The sequence below is a fragment of the Myotis nattereri genome (assembly GCF_964212035.1).
Source record: "Myotis nattereri genome assembly, chromosome: 4".
Taxonomy (NCBI): domain Eukaryota; kingdom Metazoa; phylum Chordata; class Mammalia; order Chiroptera; family Vespertilionidae; genus Myotis; species Myotis nattereri.
The window spans coordinates 6,984,960-7,007,268 of record NC_138079.1 but is presented as its reverse complement, the minus strand read 5'-3'; the positions used below and the strand labels follow the sequence as shown (position 1 = coordinate 7,007,268).

Here is a 22,309-nt window from a genome sequence, read left to right as displayed (position 1 = left end):
ACACCAGCCTCGTCCCCACCCCTGCCCACCCCCCTTTGCAAGACTCCAGAGCTCTGGTCATGGGCGGTGAGCGAAGGGCAGGGGAACCGTCCAGAAGTGACACCGCTGAGTACAACAGCGACAACACACCCGCGCTAGTCAGTGTAGACATGTAGGTGTGCCTTCTGTCCTCAAACGCTGGGGCTGAAGGCGACCATCTAGCCCTTGGGCCCTTCGTGGTGTGTTTAAATATGGCAAACGGGATTGCATTTAACCGGACCCTTCATGTCTACGTTGTCACACTGCCTTTTCCCTGTGGCGAAGCCTTGCTGATGCATCTGTTGACATGTGTTTTGGTCACTTCCTCACATTTTTACCGAAAAGCTTGTGCCGTCCGAGGACACATGGAAGTGCTCCACCCTAGTGAGCGGCAGCCGCCAGGCCAAGCACACTGTCCGCCCGGGACTTGCAATTCCCTGCAGACTAGACAGCGTGAAGGGAGGAGCTGGGGTGTTGCCATCTAGCTCCTTTGCGCAGTCACAGGAGGAGCTGGGGTGTCACCCAGCTTTCCCCACAGCCAGGGCTCCGCTCAGCACCACCCTGACATGTGGCCGTCCACCCGAGGACATGCTTGATGCCCCCGGGCAGCTCCCCATCCAGGCTGGGGCAGCTCCAGGAAGCAGACTCTGTGGCCACAAATAAACAAACAAAAACCTGCTCTACACCAAAGACCAGCTCCTGGGCTGAACAGCAGCCGTGTTTCATTGTTTAATCCTAAACCACCCCCAGGAAAGAAATTCCCGGTGGTGGGCATCCGTTCCTCCTTTGTGTTTCCATATCCTGGGTTTCGTAAAGCACGGCCTATACTTGCTAAAACCATTTTTCATACACTGGGACCGAAGAATATTAATCCAAATCACACCCAGCAATAAGGCGTGGGATCTACTAAATGCGACATGAAGCGTCCCAAGTGCTGCGTGTGTGGTAGGTCCATGTAGATCAGGCCGGGTCCCGTGTGTTAGGACCTTGCGTCCATGAAGAGCGCATGCCTGAAGCCCAGCGTGGCCTCAGCTCCCCTGCTACAGAGAAATAGCCCCATCTAGTGGCCAGCAGGGTCCTACACCGCCTGAGTCCAAACTTCTCAGTAATCCCTGTCCTATCCCTTCCCCAAGCAGCTGCCTGTGAGCTATCGGCTGGGAGAACCCAGGACAAAACAGTTGCATCCTATACCCGTGTCCGGGATACTCAGGGCACAATAAAGGCTCTGAGAAGTCCTGCAGAAGAGAGAGCTGTTTAACCACATTTCCCCAAACTTCTTTGACCACAGAACACCCCCGCCCATTTTGTGCATGCGAATGTATGTGTGTCTGATCTGTGTGAAAAACAGCCATTGATATTCCTTAGAACTTAAATCCTTGCATGCACTCTGGGAAATGCGGCTCTGACTTCTCAGTAACTTGCTTGGCTCTCAGAGCTGTGAGGAACTGGAACGTCCGATGGGCACATTTGGATGAGTAGAAAGAAGAAGAAATCTCTAAGGCAGGGGAGCATTTGTTGTGAGGAGGGAGGCCTTGTTGACACCCCTTGGGTGAGATGAGAAGGGGGGCTCAGGATGAGAGTGCTGAGGTTGGAGGTGCAGGAAGGCACCTAAGAGGGACAGCCCCGAGATGAAGCTGAGGCGACCACCAAAGTCAAGGCTGATGATTTTCTCAGGACCTGAAATCGTGGCTGCGAGTCCGAGAGCCGGTGGGTTTCCGAGGCTGGGAAGAGCGGCCTCATTTCGGCAGCTGCTGCCTCAGAGAGCCGGCTAGAGAAACCCGACTCGCGGAGGGCCCCACACCACATTCCTGATGGAGAAGGTGCCCCTGGGTGTGGACTGAATGGGCCTGGTGCTGGAGATTCTCCCCACGCTGCTCAGTGTACAAGGACGGGCCTAACTTCCGTGGGGAACAAACACCAGGGTCTTGCTTCTGAAGCATGACCTGGTCTTCAGGCTGGAAAAACCCCAATCTTTACATGGACGAGGCTATGACCCTCCGTGCTGGATTAGGCAGGGTTTTCTCTGGCCATCAAGATAGATTCCTACTATTCGTGTCTTTCAAGCTAAGAATTTGCCCAAACTTTGAGAATGTTCTTTTGCATCTTTACAGAACAGTGAGAGTGGCCCACTTCCCAGCATTGCCATCCTGACCTGGGACTAGACCAGTGACGGCGAACCTTTTGAGCTCGGCGTGTCAGCATTTTGAAAAACCCTAACTTAACTCTGGTGCCGTGTCACATAGAGAAATTTTTTGATATCTGCAACCATAGTAAAACAAAGACTTATATTTTTGATATTTATTTTATATATTTAAGTGCCATTTAACAAAGAAAAATCAACCAAAAAATGAGTTTGCATGTCACCTCTGACATGCGTGTCATAGGTTCGCCATCACTGGACTAGACGCTTTCCCCAGGATGACAGCCATCTGTGTGCCGCTGTGTGCCCGCTGGGGCCTGGGAGACGCGTTCTGAGCAGCACGAGGCTGCACCCAGAGCCCCATTAATCCTCGGAAGCCACATAACGGGAGAGGAAGGTGTTTGCAGGCCGGGCCTCCCCTATGTGCACTCCCCACCACCCCACCAGCACTGGCAGCAGCTGCCACGGTGCCAGAGGGCCATCTTTTTCTCAAGGCACAAGGAGGTAACGATGTAAAAGGGGGGCAGCTGATGGCTCCAGCCCAGTGAGCTGCAGAAAGAAGCCTAAATGCCCCCCAGGTCCCCTGCCACTGTCCGCTCCTGGGACCTCATCAGGTAGCCCAGACCCTCAGCGGAGATCTGCCCCTTCATTCTGGTAAAATGTGTTTCTCGTTGAACCTGAACCCACAGTTACAAAGCCATACACCTGAGCTTTTCATACCTTCTTGGTTGATGTTCTGTAGCAGGAAGCGAGGGTTAGCAAGATCACACATTACCCTGTCCTTCCTCGAATTCCCGAAGCTGCTGACTGCTCACGGAAGCCTGGCCTTCACGCACTGACCATTAGCGTTGGTGTTCAAGGCAGAAGCCAGCTTCCCCTGCCTGTGCCCGAGGGGAGGCCCCGAGATCCAAACACTGACCCGTGAAAGCCACACCCAGTTTCTGAGTGAACGGGCCTCTCTGGAACTGAATCTCGCCAAGTACACGCTGTTAGCTAACCAGGGATTTCCTTGTCGGGATTCTCCTCAGGCTCGTTCACAAATGGGTCTAGGACTTTTCTGTTGGGGGTTATTATAGAGTGAGCTATGTTAATGCACATATTTCATACGATTTGCTGTGCAGGTTTCAAAATTCATTTAAGTATAATACTACTGAATCTTCCATCCGGCCACTTGGCATCTTTCATACTTTGCAAGACTCCTCTATCCTCCCATACCCCGAACCATCTGCCCTAACTTCCAGTTTCCCTCTAGGCCCTCCGTCCTATGAAAACCAGGAACCAGAAACACACAAGGAAGACAGCACACGCCTTCACTTGGGCAGTGCCTGATGTCCTCTGGGCCTATCCACCTTTTAAAAAATTAGTTCCTAAACAGTGAGGCCATCCTGACCCCTGAACAAGAAGCTCCCCATGGCCCAAGGTGATGCCCGCATGAGGGCAGGCCGCCTCTGACACCCCGGTCCCGCCTCCCTCCAGCCAGTACTGGGCCCTGCTCCAGCTCTCAGACAGGGCAGGTTAGAAGCCCAGCACTAGCCCTGGCTGGTGTGGCTCAGTGGGTAGAGCACCGGCCTGCGGACTGAAGGGTGCCGGGTTCGATTCCGGTCAGGGGCACATGCCTGGATTGCCAGCTCAATCCCCAGTGGGGGGCGTGCGGGAGGCAGCCAATCAGTGACTCTCTCTCATTATTGATGTTTCTATCTCTCTCTCCCACTCCTTTCCTCTCTGAAATCAATAAAAATATATTAAAAAAAAAAAAAAGGATAGCCCTAGTGGCATTTCCATATTAAAAAAAAAAAAAAAGCCGAGCACTCAAATGGGTTTTTATTTTTCTCACCGATAGCAATAATGGCTGGTGCTGGCTGAGTGCCCACTCGGCATCCTTCCACGGAATATGCATCGTCTCACTGACCCCGCACACCCTCTGCGTTAGATACTATTGCTATTTTTATTCTCACTTCACAATGAGGAAACTGAGGCACAGGGGAGGCTTAGGTGGCAGGGAACATAGCACTCTACAGAAGGCTATTAATACTTTCCAAGTACAATTCGTATTTTTCTGTATTTGGTATAAGATTTCTTTACTATAACGTTCATAAATGTTTAGGCAGAACATTTACCAGCCTATGAGGATGGGCTCTGGGGGTGCCCCAGGTGCAGGGGGTCCTGGAAGCCCCCCTATATTATGGGCTAAACTTGTGGATGCTGGGCCATGAGGGGATTCGCAGGGAAGGGGCCGGGGCAGTCGGGTGGGAAGCTGTTTACCTCCTGTTACAGGAGGACGTCCGCATTCTCATCGTGAAATAAGTATAGCGGTTTATATGTGATTAGCCATCGGCTATGGCGCTGAAATCGCTGATGGAAATAACGGGGCTGGCTGGCCTGCCCTCACCAACAGTCCCCTCCCCGCCCTGGCCCGGCCTGGCCCGGCCCCAGCCCAGCCCCTCCCCGCCCCAGCCCGGCCCCAGCCCGCGTACCTTGCTGGCAGTGCAGGCCCTCGAAGCCCAGGGGGCAGTCACACTCGTAGCCCTCCTGCCTCGGCCGGCAGCTGCCCCCGTGGGCACAGGGGCCCGCCACGCACGGGTGGGCTGCGTTGTCCACGTTCACGCCGCGGGTGAGGTCGTGCCTCACGTGGATGGCGCGGTCGTTCAGGGTGATCTGGGGGAGAGCGTAGACAGTCAGGGGCCCGGGAAACACTGGGCGGTGTGTGAAGGGTCCCTCGGCCACTGACCCAGACCACGCGCAGCGAGGGCTCCGGGAAGAGGAGACAAGGGCCGGGAGCGGCCTCCATACTCCTGAGTGACGTGGTGCGGGAACCGACGTGATGGCCGGGGCGCGTGGGGCTGTGCTGCGGTCTGGAAGGCCTGGTGGCTCGGAGCTCAAAGACAAAGCCCAGTCCCTACGAAGCGGGGTCCCCACCGGGCTGCCTCTCAGAATCGCCGGGGACTTTTAGGAAATAATTAACACCCAGGTCCACCCAGATATCTGAGTGAGAATCTCTGAGGGTGCGACCAGGCATCAGTAATCTTTCCAGGCTTCCCGGTGGTCCTGAGATGCAGCTGAGGCTGAGACAGGGAAGAATCCAGAACAAAGAACCGACAGGAGGAGCGGCTTCTAGCTGGACTGCTCTGTTGCCTGACTAATGCCCTGGGGTACTGCCTCAGGCTCCATCAGTGGGGCCCTCCCGATGGTCCCACCTGCTCTCTCTTTTTTTTAATCTTTACCCGAGGAGATGTGTTATTGATTTTTAGAAAGAGATGAAGGGAGAGAGAGAAAGAGAAAAGAACATCGAAGTGAGGAAGTGAGAGGGAAACATCAATTGGTTGCCTCCTGTATGCACCTGACCAGGGATTAAAACCATAATCTAGATATGTGCCCTGTTCAGGAATCGAACCTGCAACCTTTTGGTGTACAGGATGATGCTCCAATCAACGGAACCAACCAGCCAGGAGTCCCCAGCTCTTGCTGACCTCCTTCCCGGACACTCTTGAATTCCCTTCCCCTCTACAACCCCTTCCTCATCATTAAAGAAAAAGAGAGGAACTCAGCTCACATTCCCACCACTGCTGGGCATGCTCACTGGGGCCAGAGCGCTCCAGGCCCCACCCCCTGTTCCCTGCAGGGGGCTCTGGAGAAAGAGGAATTCTAGGAATAGCTTACTGGGCTCCCACCCCAAATACATACACCCATTGTTGCCAGCCCTTGACTCAGGCTGTGTATCTACCTGAGCTGTTGGTGTTCCATGTGGAGGAGGCTTTGCAGAACTCAGGGAGAGAAAGTGCCCCAGGACACCCCGCCCCGCAGGGGGTCCAAGCAGTTAGCAATGGCATTTCCGGCCACTAGCCCCCATTTCCACAGGCTGGCCTGGTCCTGAGCTGGGAGCAAACTTTCCTCGTCCTGAATCTCAGAAGCTGCTGGAGAGCAGCCAGACTCTCTCCATAACCTCCCCCTTTCATGACGCGAGTGAAGGGCTGTGAAACTGTCACCATAGCTGAGGCAAGCCATTCACCGCACCAGTCGCTGCAGGATACGCACAGCCAAGGCTTTGGCCAGGACCTGGGAGGGGAGGGTGGCCTTCCCTGGAGTGGACAGGAAAGGGCTGTGTGTGCTGTGCCCAGGAGGGGGCCTGCGAGGGTGGGAACCCTCTTAGCGCCTCAGCTTGCTTCCCAAGTGAGAATTTCAAACACAAGATTAAACAAGGCCAAACCCAGTCAAGGGGGTAAGAGGGGGTATAATGGTTTGAATTGAGGTGTCACTGTCACCACCGTTTGCAACAAAAGGAAACACAGAGGAGTCAGCAAATACTGCCTGGACCCCACACTAGGACACCCAGAAAGGCTGAGCCCAGGGGCCCTTCCCAGCTCCCAGGAGCAAATCCTGGTAGGACCTGCCTTCCCTGCGCCTCCCCACCTCAGGTTTTTAAGGGTCAATGGCCCACGCCCCACCCCTGGTGGCCGAAGGAAAATTGGATGACGCTAACACCCAGGAACCCAGCTTGCTTCCCTTCAAGTCCCTGTTCCCCAGGGTTTGGGGTCCTGGAGACCTGGCTGGTGAGTCGCCCTGCATGTCTGCTGCAGACAGAACTCCCTCTTCTCCTACCCGAGAGTCATGGCAGGGCAGCCCCCGGGGGAGGAGGAAGAGATGAAGATGAGTGGGGTCCGTGCCCTGTGTCTGTCACTAGCTGAGCGGTTTCCTCCTGCACCTTCTATGGAAGGACTCTACGCTCTTGAGAACTGGGTTACGTGATTAAAGAACTGGGTTACGTGACTGATGAACCATTGCTCAAGTGGGGAGTGGGGAGGGACAACAAGAGTTGGTTCTTGCCTTCAGCAAACTGCCCGGTAAGCTACAGAGAAGCATAGAGCCAAGAGTTGCTATTAGATCCATTCACCTCCTTCCCTTTTGTGGAAGCTTTGGAAGCGACCTGGTGCCAGTCCCAGGATATGTTTGTGGATTTGCTGTAAAAATGCATCTTCCTCAAGTTGCGTTCATGCTACGTCTGCTGGGCACAGACCCAGGAGCGGACTGAGACTTTATAAGACGTGGGGCTGGAAAGCTTGCTGTGAACATTCACAAATGAAATCTTAAACATGTCAAAACTCTCTCAAAATGTCCCTGGGTGCAGCGGGTTGAGCATTGGTCACAATTCTCAATCCCACTGTCTGGAGTCAAGGTCACACAACAACCAGGAGCAAGCGAGCCGTACCTTCTGGATGCTCCCGCTGAAGGGCCTGAGGATGCCCGACTTGTTCTTCACCTCGTCGTAGCTGGGGACCCCGCCAATGAAGATATCCGTGTTGCAATTAATCTGCGTGAAGCCGCCCTGCCAACAGGTGAAACAAAACATGCTGTAACGCTGAGAAAAGATGGTCAAGACTAGCACATGCGCCCTCGGGTCCCCTGGAGACCCATCAGGACAATCTGTCTTCATGTTGGCCTGACGCTGCAGGGCTTTGCGTGGCCCCTCACCACCTCTGTGGATGTCTGTAAATTTCACAGCCTCTCTGAGACTCAGGTTCACCATCTACAAAAGGGGAACCGCAGTGTCTACCTCACAGATGCGGATGCGTCACAGCAAAGGGGTGGATGCTCAGCCAGCAGGACCCCGCCCCCTCCCCCCCCCAGGTTGACAGCCTCCACCCTGTCCATCTCACATGGGGCACACAGCCTGCGATCTCAGTGAAACGGGAGCAAGAGAGACACGGACCACTGCTGGACAGGAGCCTTCGGAGCCTGGGAGTGGCTCGCCCTGCCTCGTCCCGACCCCTGGTGCCCCAAGTCTGGGTCTCAGACGGAAGCTGCCGTTGGCCATGGACGGACATGGAGCGTGAGTGGGAAGTGGACCCTGTGATGAGCTGCTGGTACCCGGGGCTGTGTGTGACTGGGCACAGTGTCGCCCCTCCTGGCACTGAGCTGGACACGCACCCCTCACTCAGCATGGCCGGCTATTGTTATATTCAGGTGCCACAGCTCTGCCTTCATCAGATCACAGACTGAATTGTCCCTGTTGCTAACCTTCAGGCCGTTTGGGATTCTTCTAATTCCCAGGGAGGTTCGGGACACCCCTTCTCCCCCTGCTGTCCCCGAGGTGGTTCCCAGACACGTGTGTCTTTTCTTCTCTCCTCCTCCACCAAATACCTCTGTCCCCACCCAAAGTCTCTTTTCCTTCCTTTCTGTTTTTCTGCCGGTCCATTTTCTCAGCAGAACACCCACATTCACCATTGCCCTCTTTAAATCTTGCAATGCACAAAATAAAGTCAAACATTTTTTTAGGCATCTGTACATTTTTGGGGTGTGCAGAATCCTAGTAGGTTATAGCTTAAAGCAAATCTCTCCTATCTCTTCTTAAAAATGTCATTTTCTTTCGGGTATATCCTTGGAAATGAAATCAAGTTGTAAACTTGAGTAGAAATTCAGGCCACGAAAGTACAATATATATACTACTAACAAGTAAAGCTAAACAGGGCTGACCCCATGCCAGGGACTGCTGTGCGTGACATATATCAATATTCTAATTTGCACAACTCCATGAGGTAGGACTATTATTACCCCCCATTATATAGATGAGAAAACACAAACTCAGAGTCTGAGATCACATTACTGGTAAGTAAGGGGAGCCAGATTTTGAACCCCGAAGTCTGGTTTCAGAGCCTACTGTATACATGCCCACAGGAACAAAGGGGGCGGCCGGCAATGCTTCAGGTGCTGCCCTTGAATTAGCTCACTTAATCCGTGAGCTGCCCTGTGAGGCGTCTACTGCTATTGTCCACGCTCACAGCTGAAGAAGAGAAAACTTAAGTAACTTGCCAGGTCGGGGGTTCGGGTGTAGCCCAGGCAGCCTGGCCCTGGCGTCCATGTGCTTCGCCACTTTGTCTCCAGGACAGAAAGGAAACAGCCCCCACACACCGTCAGGAGCACAGGCGAGTCCTTACCTCCGCCATGCCCTCCACCACCTTCTGCTTATCCACCTGCAAGATGCCGTTCTTCGCTGTGCGAGATACACGCAGCTCGTGCCAGCGGCCGAGGGCGAGGGGGTCCTCACTCCTGCGGAAGGAGGGAGACTGAGCGTGGGTTAGCATCCTCCGGGTTATGAATGCTGTTCATCGATCGGCTCCGATGACACGGATGCCAACCTCAGCACCTCACGCTGCTCGGCAAAAAGAAAACGATCCTTCCTACTTAGTGGACACAGCAGTGTTTGCCCCATTTATCAGTGGGAACGTTGCATTCATTATCTTATTTACTCCTTACGGCGGGCCTGAAGCGGGGTGGGAGGAGCCTTGTTTTCTCGATGAGGGGTGGCAGGAGGGTAAAATGTGATCATTGTGGCACACAAGCCTTGAAGAAGAGTTATACGGGCTGTGGAGTAAAACAGAGATTCCTTGGTGTACTGATGTCTTGCAGTAACCACTGAAATACATAGAAAATAAGATGGATGGATGGATGGGTGGATGGAAAAAAGGAAAGAAAGGAGGAAGGAAGGAAGGAAGGAAGGAAGGAAGGGAGGAAGGAAGGAAGGAAGGGAGGAAGGCAGGCTAGATGAGGGATAAAAGCCAATATAACAAAGCATTAACTGTGGACCATAGGAGGTGGGTATGATGTTCACTGTACTCTCCTATCAACTTCTACGTTAGAGAGTTTTCGTAATAAAACGCTGGGGCAAGGACAGGTTGCGTGTTCTCTGAGATTGTGAACAGGATTAAAAGTAGTTTAAAAATTCAGTTTCAAATTCTAGGTGGAAGCACTTGGAGTTTAAATGAAGCTGGTCAGAGTCCTGCGCATTGCTTTTTACAGGGCGGCGTACGAGGAGTGTCCCCATGCGTCTGCATGCCCAGCGGCGCGGTCCCTGGCCTCCGCTGCAGCTCCAGCTACTCTGGGGTCCCGGGCGATCGCCGGGAAACCATCAGGAATACCAATGCGCCCCGTTACTGAAAGGTCGTCACCCCTTACTTGATTTTTCGCTCCGGCAAATGCTTTTGTGATTTGTCCTTCGCAATTAGGATTTAATCGCCTTGGCTAAATCAATAGGCAATAAAGCACCCAGCGGCACTTCAGCTGGCCCGTGTCCACACAGAGGAACGGCGCCTCGGTCCTGCTCTCACCTGCAGAGGCCGTTTCCTGCAGATACGCCGCTCGCTCAGCCCGGCTGTATCGATCACGGCCGTCGCTGGCTCCTTACAATTGTCACCATTTTTGAATCCAGCTCATAATGAATTGGACCACCGCACCCTTTTCATCAAGGTAAAAGGCTGTGGCCCATTCCACAACCTCCTGTAGGTCAGGCTTTCACAGAATTTGCTTAACTGAGCAGGACGTCTTTGGAATGGCTTGTAACATAAATCTCTCCCAAAGGGGTGTCTGCAACCCCATCAGTGATCGCAGTGGTCGGTTTGCCCTGGAGTCTCCTCTTCCTCACCCCAGAGCCGCAAGGATTTTGTTTCTAAGCACCTTTCCTGCCAGGCAGGAAAACAATAACTTATTATTATTATTTTAATATATTTTTATTGATTTCAGAGAGAAAGGGAGAGGGGAACATTCATGATGAGCGAGCATCATTGATCAGCTGCTTCCTGCACGCCCCCTACTGGGGTTTGAGTCTGCAACCTGAGTATGTGCTCTGACCAGGAATGGAACTGTGACCTCCTGGGTCATGGGTCAATGCTCAATCACTGAGCCATGCCGGTCAGGCGAAACTATTATTTTTTAATTAAGAACTACTCTTGTCAATTAGACACAGAATTAGGAAGAGCAAAGCTGTCCTTCTGAGGTCCCATGAATCTGACACACACACCCCACCCCCCGCAGCTTAGCTACATTGCTGAGGTGCAGGGAGCAATCTGTCCAGGAGGGGCGTTGATGAGCCACAACCCTCCCTGGCTCCTGCCAGTCATTCCTTATCCAGGACGAAGCCACTTGAAAGTACAAGGTGCTGTGCAAGGCGCCTTCCTTTCTCAACTTGACAAACAGTTCTTAGCGATCACTTAGACTGGTTGCATACTAATCATGTGTAAACTGAATCAATTAAATACCCCCCAGAGTTGTTTTGAAACACCAGTGTGTTTGCAGGACCAGGGGTACAAGCACGTCTGTCCGTCCCCCACGGTGGGAGGAGTCACTGATGGGCAGGGGTTCAGCCATAAGGGCAGAAACAAACTGGCCTTTTGAGGAATCGTGGAAATCCGACGCAGTGATTTCCCATCAGCCATGAACTATGACCAGCAACTCAGGGCTACGCACGGCTGTAACATCTCACCCACATGCTCTTTCTGGAAAATGACAGCCCAGCAAGATGAGTGGATCGACTATGACCTGCAATCACCTTCAAAACAACAGCAAGCTCACTGATTCCCTGCTATGGGGCCGCTCGGAGGCAGGGCGTCCGTGAGCCCCAGCAGAGAAGAGGTGGACACACGTGGGAGCGAGAAGCACCGCCTCTGGGTAGGAGGGAGAAACTGCCAGGGGAGGAACACTGTTAAGAGCGAGACACAAACAAACAAGAAAAATGCCTGCACAGCCCGGGACTCACAGAGATACAGACACGGCACTGAACCGTCGATCTGAGTAAATTCACACCACAGACCAGGTAGGTGAGGGAAAGTTCTGACAACTCAGAACCAATTCCGCAGACGCCAGCCAGCACTCGAGGCATCGATTTACCGCCACGCGTGCTATTGAGCCTCCTCGAGCACACTGGTCAGAGGGGGGCCTTTGCACCTGCTGGGGACTCGTGTCAGAGCACGGGGAGCAGCGAAAGACTCGCTAAAGCGCAAGTCACCACTGAAGGTACGGCAACAAGGAAAGTCAAAATGCAAAGTGAGGTCACCAAGGACATTTCTGTTCATTAAATTTCTGTTAATAGTTTTAAAAAATATATTTCAATTCATTTTTAGAGAGAGAGGAAGGGGGAAGAAAGAGGGATGGAGAGAGAGAAACATCAATATGAGAGCACATCATCAATTGGATGCCTCCTGCACGCCCCCTACCAGGGAGTTGAGCCCGCAACCTGGATATGTGCCCTGACTGGGAACCGAACTGACAACCTTTGGGTGCATGGGATGATGCTCAACCACCTGAGCCACACCGGCCAGGGCTCTGCTAGTACTGTTTTACTGGTCATCGTTCATTTGCTAAGCGCCCACCAAATGACTCTCGGGGCAAGGTGCTGATTCATTACAACTCATACCATCTCTGCTGAGGGCACGGTGTGACCCCACGTGGAGAGGAAGGCTGTCACTCTCCCCCTCCCCCGCTGAGGCAAGCCCGTTTTCCTTAGCTTCAAGCAGAGAATCAGCACCTCTTGGCAGCCATGTAAGGAAAGGGAGCCTTGCAGCAGGCCAGCACGATGGACAGGAAGCCTGCAATCTGTATGAGTCAGGAGAGGTTTCGGGAAGGATCACTGCAGGGGACACAGGGAGGTCACACACTATGGAATGACATGCACCTTCTCCCAGCGTGGCTGCAGTCTGACTTTTCGGGGAAGGGGAGCCCCTAAAGCTCTCAGCCCTTACCTGAGCACAGCCGTCCCGGAGCCACAGTCAAAGCGGAACTCCACGTGGCCCCCCGCCAGGTTGATGGACAGGAAGTCTCTGCTGCCCGTGTCGTGGCTGTACAGGAGGACGCCGTCGCCCGAGTCCGGCCGGAAGGTGATCTCAAACTCCATGAAGGACAGGTACCGCCGGGGCTCCAGGGGCCAGGGCGTGGCAGCGTAGGACCTTAGGCACTCTCTGAACTGAGGAACGGTCAGGGTGAAAGCTGAAGAGACAAGCATGTGGTCAGAAACCCCTCCGTAGCCAGAACTAGCCGTGTTCTTTTCCCCTGGGCACCACCCTGTGGTGAAGTGGGTGGGCACACTGAACTCTGGCCAGTGGCATGAGGCTGGGAGCACCACACCTATGCAGGTGGGGCCCCTAGAACTTGCCTCCATCCTCCCTGTGTTCCCTCTCCCCCCTGCTGGCTGGACGCAGGATCAGAGGACTGTGTCCCTGAATGACTGCGTGGAGCAGAGGCCAGCCCACCACCGCCAGCACCTCCAAGCTCTGCAGCCATGTGAACTGTGAGCAATGATCAGCCTGTATTACGTTAGGCCACGGAGATACGAGATGGCACGTAACAGCCTCGCGTATCCCAACTCCTATGCCCTCTTCTAGGTGGCATGAGGTTTTGTAAAAAATATTTTTTCATTTATTTCAGAGAAGGGAGAGGGAGAGAGAGATAGAAACATCAAGGATGAGAGAATCATTGATCTGATGCCTCCTGCATGCCCCACACCAGGGATCCAGCCTGCAACCTGGGCATGTGCCCTGACTAAGAATTGAACTGTGATCTTCTGGTTCATAGGTCGATGCTCAACCACTGAGCCATGCTAGCTGGGTAGTGACATGAGATTTTACATTATACAGTGTTACAAAAACTTTCTCCAGTAAGGCATCTTAAGTCCAAATCTCAATCGCTGGTGGAAAAGTTAAAACACATTCAATTCTGTGTGGTTTTCCAAAATATTTAAACATTTTCCATTATTACATATGTGTATTTGTGTGTGCACATGTTTCTACATATGTATACATATGTGTGTATGTAATTGATTATATATGTTTTTATACAATCAATATATACGTTATTGAGAGGTGGGATAATTCAGCAGAGCAGTGCAAAGAAAATGACACAAGATCACTCTCGTCCCATCGCAGGGTTGATGTTTCTGGGCGTGTCTTCCCAACCTTCCCTCCGAAACCCTCAGATAATCTAAGCAGCGTGAGCTGACAATGCTTCGAACTGAGCTGGAAACAGGCCACACAAATATAAGCTCTTCAAAGTTATTTGAGGGCCAAGAGGAGGCCTCAAAACCTGACCCGGGAACATCTTAAAATGAAGTTTGGTTTGACACCTACACTTTAAGACACTCCACCTTAAAGAAAAGAAAAAAGATTCTCCCAACCATCCCGGGAAGCAATGTTAATCCCAGAAACACATATGGGCTTTGCTCGAAGTACACCGATGGAAATTCACATCCCCATCAATTAACAAGCAGATAGAAATCGCCATCAACTTGCTTCTTTCTCACCATCCTCGCAGTGTCGCCCTTTAAATCCCAGGGGACAGAGGCAGATGTAGTCGTCAGCTCTGACGGCCGTGCAGGTGCCGCCGTGGATGCACGAGGTGTCGTCACAGATCCCGCTGCTGCACTCGCCTACACACAGAACGGATCACACAGCCGCTTTGTCGCCAGCCAGCCCAAGGCCCCGGAGCTGGCCACGCCACAGCTCAGGCTCTGCACAGACACAGTGGGGCTCCCACTCCTGCTGATTCACACCTCCCACCGCTGCACGCCAGCCTTCTGCATGAGTGGCACCTACACTTCCCTTTCACTGGGTTCTCGCTGTTCTTTCTGAACAGCCACAGAGACTTTAAAACATGGAGGACACAACAGATTTGGGGGTAACTGACCGCTGACGGGGATGGCCGAGTTGTTTTTGCATTAATTCCTCTCTCTGTTGTTCCCACGAGAGCGATTCAATCCCCACAATGTGAACAGAGTGAGGATGTTGGAAGTGTCCTAGGCTGTGTGGCCCAGTTACCTAAAGCGCTGCCTCCTGCTGGTTGGACGTTACGTCAACCAAGCTCAGCACTGAAGGGGCTCAGAGGCCACGTCTAAGCTTATGAACTAACTGGCCTCGCTCAGGGCCGCCTCAGTCTGGAGCAGCGAGGGGCAGGGAGGCTCCCTGAGGCCTCAGCATGTGACTTCAGCAGCCCTGTTTCTCCCGGAAAGTTATGATCTTATGAGGGAGAGAAAGTGGTCGCGAGTAAAGGTGCTCACAGGTTCAACATCAGGTGGGCTGGTTAGTTCTCTTAACACATTGTTTGCGGGTAGTTTTTATCGCGCGCCATTTTTGCTAATTTTTTGCACAAATGGCAACGTTCAGTAAAATTACAATAACTTTAGTTTTACATATTTTTTTCAACGAAACTTTTTGTGATTTACTATAAAATGTATACTGAATTATTTTTCTTAAATTTTAAACAGACAAATACTGGAATTGTGTGAAGGGACGACTCTACGCAGTTGAATAGATTACCGTTATACCTGGAAGTACATACATAATTCACCATTGTATGTGTTACAGACCCAAATTTTGTCCTTTGGAATTCGTATATCTGCATGTTAGCATCCCTTTAGAGCAATAAAAAAGTATAAAAATAAACTTATTTATACGTTACCCGCATTCTACCGCTAGTCTATAAAAAAGTATTAACACGTGTCCCGCGCTCTACTACCAGTCAATGTAAAACGTATAAATACGTTTCCCGCATACAGTGTGTTAACTAAACACATCAGAGAGGCCCATGGAGGGTGCACTTGGTCATTTTCAAGGGCAGGTCACCAGATGATGCAAACAGAGCCCCCCACAATTCACCCCCCACACCCGCCTGCAACTCACCCCCCACACCCGCCCACACCAAAAAGGCACCCACAGGGGCACCCCTGCCCACCTGGCACCCACTTACCCACATCGGCCCCACCGAGGGCTCGCCCCAGGGGCCAGGGCCGCATGTCCACTCTCTCCCCGTTCACCGTGAGCGACTGCACGCAGCCTTGAAAGCCTCGGTCCGTTCCTGTGGCTCTGACCAGCCAGTAAGTACTGGGAGCCCCACCAAGATAAAGAGGCGTCCGGAAGGTGATTTTAGTGTACTGGCCCTTTAAGAAAGAGGAAGACCATGATTCACGAACCAACACCCAAAGCCAAAAATGCAACTGATTTTAATGAGGGGCATGATCAGGATGTAGCTTACAACCATCGTATTTATCTTTAAGACCCTGCCCTGCAGCAAAATTAAATGCGTGGTCACCGCAGGAGACACAGGGAGCTTCTCGGAGGGCTGTTTTGAGCAAGGAGGATTTTGGAAAGCCTCGAAAAGAGGGGAGGAGAGCAGAGCCAAGAGCAACCCAGCAGGCCGTGCACCAGGCTGGGCCTCCAAAAACAACGTTCTCCTTCCAGTCCTGACACCAACGTACTGTGGATCTCGGCGGGGTCACAGGGCTGCTCTGCGTTCCGAAGGGGATCATACTTCGTGTGTGTGTACGTGGGCTAACATCTACCCGCTCTGTGTCCTGCTCACCTTTACACTACATCCTGCAGGAAACACTGGGAGGGGCAAGGGGATTAGCAAGCAGATTTTGTTGCAAAATATTTTGAAATTTGCTCATGGATAGGACGTTTGTTTTATTTTTTTAAGTGTTATTACAGTTAGGTGGAGACATTTCCAGTTTTACTGCAGACCGCAGCCTGGACCGCAGCTTCTGAGGTTGTAAAACACAGACCTGAATGTCAGGTGGGACGAGATGAAGGCACCCGTGGCCACACGCTTCTGCGATTATGGAAATATCTCATTCATGTGGATGAATGGCTCCATGGAAGGGGGTTGGGAGAAGGCACGCTACCAGACTCATAAAATGCCCAGAAGTTAAGCCACTGAAATGTCTTCTTTATCCTTTATACTTTTGTTACCAAAAAGTAGAAGACCCAGTCATGGCTTTATCTCTGCTAATAAACAGATAAGACTCCTTGGTATACAGTACACTGACCATGAGCTGGGCAGGTTTAAGTACGTGCAGTGAAGCTTAAGGATTAATTGTTTGCCAGCCACCGACATACTGCTCTGTTACAGGGATTGGGTGCCCTGTTGGCTTATTTCATCCACATCCTCCGGATTCACTCCTTCTGGATCCCATGTTCACCCTCTGGCCCTGCTCCCTGACCCGAGACCACGGCAGGGGCCTGAGAGCTCCCTCCTTTCTCCTTGGCAGCTGGTTCCTTGGAGGCTCCATTCACGACACCCCAGGCAACAGCCTTTGAGCCTGGCCTTTACCTGCTCTGAGGAGGGCTGCCTTCAGGCCCCTGGAGCCTGCTTTGCCTGCTTATGCAGAGAACTGGGATTGCCCCGAGTTTGCATTCCCCCAGCACAGCCCTTAACAGTTTCTAATGAGTGCAGAAGTACAAAAATCCAACCTGCTGGCTTTGGGCTGGAGTCACCCGGAGGTGTAAGGTGTCCTCAAGCTCCCCTGTGGGGTCAGGCTGCAGTTGCACCCTGAAGAGGTCCACCTGAGAGCTCACCTGTGCCTACTTTTGCCCTTCCCCGTCCATCTCTCCTTCCCTTACAGGTTCCTATGGCAACACTACGTTCATGCACCATTTGCACAAGACTCCTTCTCTGGCCTGTCTCTGAGGAACTCTAGCTTAAGACAGAGTCATTTTCTCCCGAAGGCCGTTTATTCAACATTCCACATCTGTGGTCCTGTTCACACAACTTGCTTAGCACGTCCTGGGAGTAGAGAGACAAACGTTGCCCTGAGTATCCATACAATTATATGCTTCTTGCAATTAATTCTCACAGTATTAAAATCACAGACTCTTAGGATTAGAAATAATATGAAAACTCAAATAGCCCAAACTCCCGTTGGCTGCTGGATTCCTTGAACATCCCTCCCAAAGGTTCTGAGAAGTTTCTTTTGGAACATCCCCTCAGACAGGGAGCCATCTCCTGAGAAAGCCTCTTGCGCATCTGTACACCTGTGTGTGATTGGGTAAAGCTACAATTGGCTCTCTGTGGCTCACCCATTCAGCGTCAGCCTTGGGATCACAGTAAGTCCTTCTTCCTCAACACTCTCCCTTTGACTCTGATGAAAAGCTACCTCCACACCTTCATCTTCTCTTCTCCACACTAAACAATGCTCCTTCAATCAATCATTCCAGGGACTTCAAGGCATCTTCCTGTTTCATTGACTGCTTGTTGCACATGCTCCAGTTTTTCTGTAAACCTCTGAGAGTGTGGTCACAGATCTGAACACAATCCTCTTCGAGGATCAGTCACCATTAGAGCTCTGGGAACTATACAAATAGTCACCAGAATAAAATAGAATTATCACCTCCTGTTTTCTAGATGGTATGCCTCTATTAATGTAACCTATCATTTCATTAGCTTGTTGTTACTACATGGTTCTGTTTATTAACCTTCATAGAACCTCCTTGCTTTAAATCTAACACCATTTTCAAAGGTGTTATTTCTTCATCCTGTTTTCATGTTAACATTTTGGACCCAAATTCAAAGCTTCTTTATTCCCATCAAACTTAATTTTAATCATATGGGCCTATTGTTCTGGCATGGATGTGACTCTGTTGTTCATTTATTCTGTCTTTTCCTGCCTTAGAAATGTATGCATAAGTGATCTCACTGGATTCACAGTCATTATCTTGAATTTCTGTTCCTTTGGAACCATGAGGGTCCACATTACCGGGGCTCAGCAAGGTGTGGCCCTTCATTTAATATGTCTCGCCAGCACAGAGGAGCGAAGAGCCCGGGCAGGGAGGAAGCTCTCCACAGATACACAAAGGCCTTCTTGCTACATTTTCCCTCAGAGAATACGGACAGCTGACTGATTGTAATTACAGGTTCGGTTCCTTGGCGGGTTGCTAACCCAAACTGTTTACTCCAAACACAGTCCTAAAATTGCCCCAAGCATGACAAATATGTGAATACCTGGGCGATTTGCTGAGTAGCCCAACGGTTAAATTATTTCACCACTTCCTATAATCATGGTCCCCAAAAAGGTAGATGAATGGGCGATTCCTGCAGATTGAACCAAGTGAACCTCTTGGAAGCATTTCCTAAAGCCGCAGGATTGCGACACCCCGTCTCAGAAGCCAGCTTTGCATCTGGCACCGATAGTGGCTCTCCCTCTGCCCCGGGCCTTCCTGTCCCTGGGCGCCCACTGCGATGGTGCTTGCAGATTCCGCTCTCCTGGGTGGACGGGGGATGGATGTGTGCCCTGACAGTACCGCTGGGGTGGCGAGATCCCACAGGAGCCCGAGTCCTGCCAAGTGTGCTTCCGCTCTGTGGTGGGCCCTCAAGATGCCTCTGGTGGTGCCAGGTGGGTGGGCAGGGCGTGTGGAGACTCACCTGGGACTGGCCCGTCACCGGCGTGTTGTTGTTTAGCTGCAGCAGCCCATCCAGCCCATCTCTGTAGAGCATGACCGTGTGCCAGGCCCCTAGTTTGATTTTGGTCTCACTTACGATGATGGCAACCCCAGTTCCACAGTTAAACCTGCGGAGGAGGAAAAAGAACGATACTTTGATCAATCAGCTCGTTGTGTGTTCAGATCCCACAAACATCATCTCAGGCTGACGGCCTCTCTGGGAGCCAATGCGCTCAGAATTAGGTTTACAAGCACCAGGGGCAGCTTAAATGTGTGCACGGAAGAGCTAGGGCAGTGATGGCGAACCTATGACACGCGTGTCAGAGGTGACACGCGAACTCATTTTTTTGGTTGATTTTTCTTTGTTAACTAGCATTTAAATATATAAAATAAATATCAAAAATATAAATCTTTGTTTTACTATGGTTGCAAAGATCAAAAAATTTCTATATGTGACACGGCACCAGAGTTAAGTTAGGGTTTTTCAAAATGCTGGCACGCCGAGCTCAAAAGGTTCGCCATCACTGAGCTAAGGCTTGTTCTCTAGGATGACATCTGTCTAGTCGGTCTGGTTATCTTCAATCTGCCCACATGTGGGTGCTCAAGAAACACTTGCTGTTGAATGAATGAATGGTTGTCAGGTACCTGATTCTGCAAAGGTCACCTGGGGCCCTGATGCTCCAGTATTTACTAAACTGGCCCACGTTCACCTTATGCACACTGTTCCCTGTCTACAAAAACCCATTCTGGCCCAGCCTACGTGGCTCAGTGGTTGAGTATCGACCTATGAACCAGGAGGTCATGATTCAATTCCAGGTCAGGGCACATGCCTGGGTTGTGGGCTCGACCCCCAGTGTGGGGCGTGCGGATCCAGCTGGTCAATGATTCTCTCTCATCATTGATGTTTCTATGTCTCTTTCCCTCTCCCTTCCTCTCTGAAATCAATAAAAACATTAAAAAAAAAACACCATCTGCATTTACTTTTGTCGCACTATAAAAATGGAAATATAACATAAGGTGGCATTACAATATCTGTGGGCTTTGGGTGGAGTTACCTGAATTGGAGTGAGCGTCGGATGATGGCCAGGGCCATGAAGTCGCCCCTCTCGTGTTCGCTCTCCCCACAGTAGAGCAGTAAGCCGTCCTCTGCCTCTGCCTGTCAGACGAACAAAAGCCACGGGGACCATGAGCACTGCCTGGTCCCTCACGCGCCACCTGGAAACACTCATGAGCCTGAACCCTGCGCGTGCTCCTCCGTGGGCCGACCAAAGGGACAAGCACGTGGAGCCCAGTGACTCCCCAGGTACCTGGCCCCAGCACCCCGACGGCAGTGGTACAAACTGTGTGAGGAATGTCAAGGAGGCGGCAAAGGGGAGGCCGCCTCGTGTTCGACCTGCTCTTTGCTTGTTCCCTGGACCCACCAGCAGAGCCTCAGGGAAACCACAGCGAGACCAGGGCCACGGACAGGCTGCTCTTGTCTCATCAATGCTCTTCTCTCCAGCAGCAGCCTGTGGTTTTCCTTTATTTTGGTTTTTACTTCCCTCCCTCTGAGAAGCATGCAAATCTGCTCCTCCCCTTCTCTCAGGAGGACAGGACAGTGAAAACAGCCCATCTGACAGGCTGGTTTGCTTTCCACCCATGCTGGCTCTCCTGGAGCGCGACCCGTCATCCCCTGGACACTCAGCATGGCGACCACGCCCTGGCCGGGTAGCTCCGCTGGCTGGAGCATCATCCTGATGCACAAGGGTTGCAGGTCCGATCCCCGGTCAGGCACACACAGGGATCAACCAGTGGGTGCATGAATGAGTGGAACAACAAATCGGTGGTTCTCTCTCCCCCTCTCCCTTCCTCTCTTTCTAAAGTCAATTAAAAACAACAACACATTGTGACCATGACCGCAAAGGGGACTCGTTTCCAGGTCTCCAGACATTTTTGTGTCGCCTGAGATACACAGAAGAACCACTTGAAGCTGAAGTCGTGACTGGATTCTATCTGCAGCTGTTCAGAGCGGAGGGCATCTCCTGGCCTCACTCTATGCCAGGGAGGCACATTTCAGCTTTTATCTGTCCGCTACAGCCGCAGCAACGAGGGCAGACATCTGGGCTCCCTTTAAAAGCGGTTTTGGAATGAGAATGCATTATGCCTTCTGACGTCCTGGCCAGGGAGGAGCCCTGTTATGAGCAACATGGCCGGGACCCAAACCTTCCCTCTGGGCACCCTCAGGCCAGTTGCCTGCACAGTTCAATAGCACACGGCACCCACCCCCTCACTGGCGCCCTTGAATGTGTGAATGGCCCGTCGTCCCTGCTACCCTGGGAAGGGGTTTCAGCACAGGCTCTGTGTCATATTGACCTTTGCTACTTACCTCCCAGGCCCTCCCTCCTCTCCTCCTCCCTCCTGTGATAGGACGTCCAATGGACACTCATCAAACAAGGAATCCCTCTTACCCTGAATTCCAGAGTGATCTGAAATGCCTGATGGGAGTTCTTCAGAGGGTCAAAGGTTACATAGGAGTGGCCGAAGAACTGAGGGAACTGTATAGCAACATCTGAGAAGAGGAAAAGACATCACGTTCCCCCTCTTCTTCTTCAAATGCAAAAATCAACGCGCGCCGCTGCGTGGGGGTCCCCGAGTGAAACCGCCCATCGGCTCAGCCTCGCTCACTCTCTTCCTCTCTCTGCTTGTGACACCTGGACTCCGCGCTGCTGGGGACTCTGAGCTCCCGGGGTTCTCAGGGAGAACCCGGCCTTTGGAGACTGTCGCCCGCTTCCCTACACAGGAACGGTGGCTGCCGGATCCCCGGCGCCTGCTCTGCAGCGGTGCGTCTGTGTGCTGCACGTGGGCTCCACTAAGCCCTTCCCCAATCTGCATGCACATGTCCCGCGGCACTTTCTTCAGTGGCGCTGGGATGAGAGGAAAGCCCACTCCCCCGAGGCCACCGGGGTGACTTCTTCATGGCACCAAAGGTATTCCCCGTTGGCACACTGAGAGGGCTGCTCTCTAACTAGACGCACGGAGTGGCCTCATGCTTGCCCTGTGTAGCTTATGTAATGACGTATGCAGGGAAGAAGGGGCTTATCTTATGCCCAACCGGCGTGGCTCCGTGGCTGCGCATCGACCTATGAACCAGGAGGTCACGGTTTGATTCCCGGTCAGGGCACATGCCCGGGTTGCGGGCCCGATC

General features: G+C 52.1%; 1 protein-coding gene across 1 annotated transcript in view; it reads right to left on the bottom strand.

The window, feature by feature from the left end:
- EGFLAM (EGF like, fibronectin type III and laminin G domains) overlaps positions 1 to 19,247 on the bottom strand; it is a 38,022-nt gene extending 18,775 nt beyond the window's left edge. The window contains exons 1-7 of the mRNA XM_081089959.1: positions 19,109 to 19,247; positions 15,659 to 15,848; positions 14,217 to 14,342; positions 12,664 to 12,907; positions 9,088 to 9,199; positions 7,362 to 7,478; positions 4,633 to 4,813 (exon numbers count right to left, since the gene is read on the bottom strand). Coding sequence (XP_080946085.1) covers positions 4,633 to 4,813; positions 7,362 to 7,478; positions 9,088 to 9,199; positions 12,664 to 12,907; positions 14,217 to 14,342; positions 15,659 to 15,848; positions 19,109 to 19,180 — 1,042 coding nt within the window. The 5' untranslated portion in view covers positions 19,181 to 19,247. The remainder of the gene's footprint in view (positions 1 to 4,632; positions 4,814 to 7,361; positions 7,479 to 9,087; positions 9,200 to 12,663; positions 12,908 to 14,216; positions 14,343 to 15,658; positions 15,849 to 19,108) is intronic.
- Positions 19,248 to 22,309: the final 3,062 nt, after the last annotated feature.